This window comes from Hyperoodon ampullatus (genome assembly GCF_949752795.1).
Source record: "Hyperoodon ampullatus genome assembly, chromosome: 18".
Taxonomy (NCBI): domain Eukaryota; kingdom Metazoa; phylum Chordata; class Mammalia; order Artiodactyla; family Ziphiidae; genus Hyperoodon; species Hyperoodon ampullatus.
The window spans coordinates 14,578,519-14,586,042 of NC_136931.1; the positions used below are offsets into that span (position 1 = coordinate 14,578,519).

At 37.7% G+C, this 7,524-nt stretch overlaps 1 protein-coding gene across 1 annotated transcript; it reads right to left on the minus strand.

Moving 5' to 3' along the window:
- Positions 1-2,040: 2,040 nt before the first annotated feature.
- Positions 2,041-4,341, minus strand: CMTR2 (cap methyltransferase 2; the record flags this gene model as incomplete). The annotated part of the gene is made up of 1 exon (XM_079723709.1): positions 2,041-4,341. One exon carries the CDS (start codon positions 4,339-4,341, stop codon positions 2,041-2,043), a length of 2,301 nt encoding a protein of 766 aa, XP_079579835.1.
- Between the last annotated feature and the right edge of the window lie 3,183 nt (positions 4,342-7,524).

Consider the following 7,524-nt stretch of genomic DNA (forward strand, 5'->3'; position numbering starts at 1 on the left):
TTTTCAGACAGCATTTTTCCTTCCCTTTTTCTTAAAGAGAAATTCTTATAAATTATTGGTAGCCGTCAGCTACATCCGGTTCAATATGAACCTTCCTCAAGTTGTATCTCACCTCTAGAGCAAATCTGAATCCAATAAACCAGATGAACAGCAACTGATCCCAAACACTGGATTAAAAACCAAAATACACTCTAACATACACCAAGTATGTTACATATTCCAAAACAGGTTAATGTTAAAAACAACTAAGCATTCAATACTTATTTGAGGGGCTTAAAAGAAAGTGTTAGTACCAGAACCTGGACCTAGGCTTTCAACTTCATTTTAATCAAATAGTTAAAACAAGTAAAAACAAACTGAGTCATTGTACTGGACCAAATCAACCAAGGCATAAAGACTATTAAGCGCAAAATGGTTTCCCAAGAGTGGTTTTTGATTCTCTCTTGGTAAGCAATTTTTCTACCAGACTTCTACCATTATACAACTATAAAAGCTTCCATAAAGTCACAAGAAGAAAATCACATTTCTTTCAGAAATCTACCTCTAGTACTCCACACCCTCCCTGACAAGAAGTACATCTACCCTCTTCCTCCCTCCCTTAAGTATTCAATTTCTTTCCTGAAGCAGAGCTTCCATAAATATTGCAATATTAAGGACTAAATTTTAATGAATACAAATCAGAGGAAATAAAGGAACATTAACTCCCATTCAAACCTTCCTTTAAAAAAAATGTGTTTCCAAGTTATATTTTTAACTTCCCCCATGATTCTCTTTAAAAAACTGAACACAAAATCTCTCTGCTAATGACTTTATTCATAAATCTATAATGGAACTCAAAATAGCAAAGAACATGAAAAAACTCAGGTTAATATTTGTCAACCAAATACATCAAAGAATATATTTACTTTTCATATAACTAACAAAAATGTCTAAAATGCACGTGACAATACACATACTCTTCACTTTGCAGAATTTCAAAGTAACAAAGATCTGCTTAATTCAGTTGGCCAGAATAGCCCATTTATACTAACAAATACATATAATTCAAAAGAAATCAAATGTAATTGATAAAGTAACGATCTCATGGTTAATCTTCTGGTAAAGTGCTACTTTCATACTGAAAAAAAGAATGAAAATTAGAAAATTTTTAATGTTATACCATCATTCTGAAAGTGTTAAAATTTCTCTTCAGTACTCACTACATTCACCACATTCACATGTCCACATTATGAGACCATAAACATTACTTTGCAATTTTAAAAAATCTTTTTGTTCACAGATTATTTCCCAGAAGTTAAAAATTACACACCATTGCTAAGTGAAACGTTTCATTCATATAGGAGTGTTTTAGACACAATAATTTTTCATTTTTTTAAACATGATCTTTGGTTCAAAGCTGTCTTGATATCCTTTCTAGTTGGATGGTTGTGGTTAAGTAAAATATTTATAAAACAGCACAGTAGCTTCATTTGAACCACAGAAGTAAACTGGATCGACGGCCTAAAGGCAATGAATGGCATGTATCAAGATGTCTGGCATGATGAATTCCACATATCCATAACTGACATGGTCAGTATTAAAGGAAATCAGTGTTGCTGAGTAGTGGCTCACCTCCTTTCATCAAAGACGTCTATCAATTCATTAACAGTATTAGCCACTGAGAGAAAATTAGTTGGAAAAAAATCTAATCTGAATGAAGGCACACAGGTGCAAATCTTAAGCAGATAAATAAGACCAACTGCATAAACTGCATATGCAAGCATGGGTGTGTCCACCCCATGCTCATACACACTTCTCATGTTTGAGGTTGAATATCATCACTGCATATATTCTACCACATAGAAAACTCTATGTCTGTGAGTGTATATACCCTAGAGGTCAGAACTAGCTGATGGCTTTCCAGAAAAAATGAAACTTTAAATGATGCAAAAGTTGGCCTTTCCTCAAAATAAAAGGTTTTAAATTAATACAAAGGGATGCAATACCAATGGAAACTGCAAGATGCCATGAAGTTAAATCTCAGAAAGGACAAGTTCAACTTCATAACTGAAGGCTGCTGATGATTTCTTCTCTCTCTCCTTGAATAATCAAATGCAAATGCCTTTTAGCAATGGTAGCATTCAAATCCCACAAAAAATCAAGTAGTGTGCCCTTAAGGAGCACCTCCATTGGCACAAACTGTAAAACCTGCTGGGGTGCATCTGAGTTAACCAAAGCGCTCAACAATTCATTCACATTCTGCAGATACTGGAAAACTGGGTTTGGAAGGTCTTGATAACCAACACAAAGCAGGACTGCACAAGTCTTCAGGGGCTCGGAAGATGTGGGACAAGAAAACGTGATGAATCTAAAACAGCTGTGAAGTACAAAGATCAAACCAGCCATAAATCTTGTAAAACAAGAAAGTACAGGCAAAATCATAGTATCTCCTGTATGAAGCTGCTGCAATGAATGTAGAAGGCAGTCCAAAAATAACTGCTGGTAAGCTGGGTCTCCATCATGAAGCAATGAACAGCTAAAAGTCATGTGTTCAGCTGACTCCAAGAGTTGAACTTCCAATGGTATATGTGTTTTGACATGTTGGAGAGCTGGAAAACCCACAAGCAGGCACTTTACTTGGTTGCTGGGTTCTACATCCTGCTCATCCTGAAGGCATTTTGTAAGGCTAAACAACTCAGAAAATACCAATTCTTCAGAAAAAACGTGACAAGAACAACAATACTGCTGTTTTGGCCTAAACTTGGAATCCAAATTCAAGGCTCCTCCCAATGACTTTTCAATTGCTTCATTAAGAGCCTTTAAAATTTCACCATCACAGAAAGGAGAACTGTTTACCCTTGGCAGTTTCTTTCCCTGTAAAATCTGCCATAAGTGACACTCAAGATTGGAAGCTGTCCCTTCTAAAAGAGCACTTTGCCCAGGATGATATGCAGCATGTTCTTCAGCCCAACTATTAAAGTACCCTTTGGCCACCTTATCTTTCCATGAAAGGCTTTCCAGCATTTTCCTTTCATTGTAGGTTTTAAAATATCTGTTCCTCTGCCCAAACCATTTTGTATTTGTACTACAACCAATATTAGATTTTTTCACTAGCCAATTATTTCTGGAAAGAGGCTTCAATTGAAACTTTTGCATGAAATACTGAACAGCATAGTCCCTTAAACTATTCAGCTTTGCTTGTTCCCCTTCTCCCATGCACTCAAACAGACGAATGTTCTCAGAAATAGTCTCTAGCTGGTATTTATGAAAGAACACACAACATTCTTCATGTCTTTTAAGAAAAGATTCGGGAATCATGTGATGGGGAAAGAGAGCTTTCCTGGTCATTTCAGGCCCAAAATTCAGCACCATCTTAGATAAAAGAGGATAGACTGCCTCTCTTCCCTTATAGTAGAGACATACCACATAGACTTCTGAGTTTCCTGCCTTGCTGGTAGCAGGTTTGAAAACATGGACTTTGTCAAAAGAACAGTTTAGCAGGTACATCAGGTTTATGGAACAATGTTCAAACAAAGTAAACATCTTCAGAACAAAAGAGCCACCACTTCCAAGAGTCATCAGAGCAGTGACAGCTTCACAGTAATGCAAAGAAGAGACTAAAGCTTCTTGTTCACCTGGGTTTCCTTGGCAATCAAAACTTCCATCTGCAGTGATCAAGTGAACGGTAGCCATGCTGCTTATGAAATTCTGAAGTCCAGTCAGATATTTCAAGGTCATGATATCGCCGGTGTTATCTGGACCAAAGTACCAGCAACGCAAGGTATTTGCAATAAGTCGGTCATCCATAATCATCATAAGATTGTCATTTGCTTCATGGTATGGATTCAAAGTATTAGCCACCCAACTCCAATCACAGGGGAATCGATGGGATTTTAAGTAGTGATTGAGACTAGCTATAAAAGCTCCAGGAGCTTCACAAAGGTGTAGAGAATTCAGTTTTCCATTCTGAAAAGCTTCCTGTGGAATAAGTGGAAAGCTACACAAAATTTCATGAAACTTACACCAGGCTTGAGTACAAAGTTCAGCGTTCACAGATTTCCTCACATGAGAAATTATTTTCCCAGCTTTATTAGTGAAAGCCGTGTGCTCATGCCACTCATCCAATTTCTTATCACTCAGTAGGTTTTTCACTTCGTTTAGGGAGCTCTTCAAATCAAGAAACACATTGAATTCCGTGTGGTCAGAGGTGAAAATCTCACTGGAATCTGGTAACTGCCACTCATTATTAAGTGGCTTGCCATAAGAAAAGTTCTTGGCAAAGAGTTCAAAAATATCAGCAAGAACATCTGGGCTGAATGTCTCAGGACTTGAACCCAGTGGGAGCTTTCTGCACTTACTCATTTTCAAATTAAATTAAAATCTAGAAAAAGAAAACACACAATTAAATGAATCAAATTTATTAATGAGTGAAATCTCATCCACAGCAAACTGGATCACAATCACGACAACCCACAAAAAATGGGAAGACTAATGTCAGCACAATTCATTACATGATGAGGCGATCTGGAATGAAGAATAAAGGCTTTGCTATCCGATAGACCTGGGCTCAAACCCCAGCACTGCCATTTACAGCTTAGTAAGTGGCTGTGGGCAAATAACTCCACATCTCAGTTTCTTATTTAAAAAATTGAGGTATCATTTTTTTTAGATGAGGATAAAACATGCTAGCATATAAAAAGCATATACCAGAGAATATTCATCAGCAAATGGCAGCTCTTATTACCAAAATAATGCACCTAGCTCCTCTCCAAAGTTCTCCTCTACCCATCACTGAGACACTGCCCACAGGGCCCCAAACACTTACTTAGACTAAGATGCATCCCTGAACATGACCTTTGATCAAACTCTAACAAGTGATTTTTAGCTTTTTTTTAGCTCCCTCCAAATCTCACTTCCTTCCAGGAGAGGTTCCTGCACCTGAACCCAGCACTGGTCCTGTTACCAGACCTCTCTGCCACCACCCACTTACTAACCTACGAAGATTGCCAAATATGTCCTCTGTCCAGATCTCACTCTCTTGCTAAATCACACACTTGGGTGGTACCAAATCGCCTTTACAGGCTACCAGCAAACACTCATCACCATATTGCTTGTCAACTGTGGTGTACCTGACAGGTTAGCCTCCTGATCAATGTTGAAACTGACCTATAGTTCACCCTGGCATGTCTCTAAACTACAGATTCCTGCTTTATATGGTTGGTCAGACAGCTCCATGCTTGTATCATAAAATATTATTTTTTTGTCACAAAAACTTAATACACTTTGATAGAATAATTTTAAACTGAAGAAATATCCTTAATGAATATACAAATTACAAATAGTAACCCTACATTCTGTGTTCTAACACTGCCTAAGAAACCAAAAACATCTGTCCAATGGAAAGGGATAGGGGTACAAGAGAAAGAAGCAAGGCTTAATGGCATAGTGTTGGAAAAGTTCTAAATTCCAACAGATACAGCAATGAGTATTACACGGTACTCGTTGGCACAATGTTAATCAACAGGTGCTTCAGTTCATGACTACTGCATTTACTTTGCATATTCAATACATTCTACACCAGTCTGAAGATTAAAATGGGAGATAGAGGTGAGCGAGCAATACAATAAACACAATAACAGCCAGAAGACTGTATTCTATTAGCATTTGTACTCTTAACACACTTTTTTCATCCTTCTACATTTTGTTTAAATTATTTACAAGTCTGTCTACTCTACTAGCTTGTAAACTTCTTAAGGTAACAAGTATCTTCTTAGCCATTTCTGTTTGCCACCATATATTTACACATTGCACAAAAATTGTGGATAATAGTCACAGTTACCCATTAATATATTTTTCTTACCTTAGATTTTTTTTAACTGTTAGAAGCTATATTTAGACAAACTTCTGAAAGATGGCAAAAAGGAGGCATTCACTAAAATCCTAAATAAAAGTAAATGAAAGTTTACTACCACAAGTTATTCTGTCCTAATTCACCCTTTGCTAACTGGAAACTACAACTTTTAGATTTCAACTATATTCTATTTTGGAAAAAGTCCGATTTTAGTCATTAACTTCACATACTAATTAATGGTTGTAGGTAAGCTCTGAAATCTTACTTAAGCTAATAGGTAATTATTTTCACAGGAAAACAACTAAAGTGATTCAAACACTCCATTGTTCTTCCTGACTATACTTGTGGAACACAGACCAAAATTATATATTATATATTTATATATAAATTGTATATTATATTGAATAATGTTCAGGTCAATAATCCACAAATTATCCAAACATTGTTTCCTATTATCAAATTCCCAGAATCCAACTGCTTCTCACCCACCTCCAGCTGTCAGCCTCCTGATTGCAGACACTGTCAACCCTCTCCTGGATTACTCCCATAGCCTTCTCACTGGTCTCTTTGCTTCCACCCTAGCCTCCTACATTCTATTCTGAAACATACCCACCACAGTAACTTTGTAAGACCTAAGTTAGATTGTATCCCTGCTCTGCTCAAAACTGGGCTGCAGTGGCTCCCCATCTCAAAGTAAGGGCCAAAGTCTTTACAGTAGCTTACAAGGCCCTTGAAGATGTCTGTCCTCCACCCCCACTCTGTCTCTAACCTAATTTCCTAGTACGACCCCTCCTACTAATTGTGTTCCAGCCACACAGGCTCTCTTGCTGCTCAGGTAAGACCTCAGACACACTGCAAGGGGGAAGTCTATGCACGAGTTAATCCCTCCGCCTGGAATGCTCTTCCCTCATATATCTGCATAGTTACTTCCGCTACCTCCTTCAAGAATTTACTCAAGTGTCACTTTCTCTGTGAAGCCTACCCTGACTTCCTAATTTAAAATTGCGTCTTGCATTACCAATGGTAAAGTAAAGGTAAGAACCTTGCTGTATTTTTTTTTTCTTTTTTCCATGGCACTCTTTTCCGTCTAACACATAATTTACCTATTTATGTTTACTGTTTACTGTCTTCCCAAAACTACAACCTAAGCTCCACATGGCAGGGATCTTTGTTTTCTTTACTCACTTATCATTCCAAGAAGTTAGAACAGTAAGCACTCAGTACACAGTAAGCACTCAATAAGTATTTATCGAATAATTGAAGGGATATCAGATTAGCACAAAAGGCACTCCTCTGGTTCTGAACATCTTAACAATGCACTTCAATGTCACTCTAGCACCGCAATGCTTAACAACAAAAATGCTTGTGGTTTACAGGATATAAGGGAAAAGTTTCCAGTATGTGTTCCTCTGTCCCTCTCATTAAGCACTCCAAAGAGCTTTGTAGCATTATAATTCTGCTACGAGGGTCAGTATTACCATTCTTGTTTTGCAGAGTCGAGTAGGAAGTCATGTAGACCCCCTGCTCAAAGCCACGAAGGGAATTCCCCACGAAGGAAATCCCCGCAAAATTCGCCGGCCTAACACAAAACCCCCAAGACCTCACATACAATTGTTACTCCTCCAACCAACACTTAAACGAAAGAGTTTTAGAAGTGTTTCCGCCAACTCCTCCTCCTCCTAGCAACGGTGAAA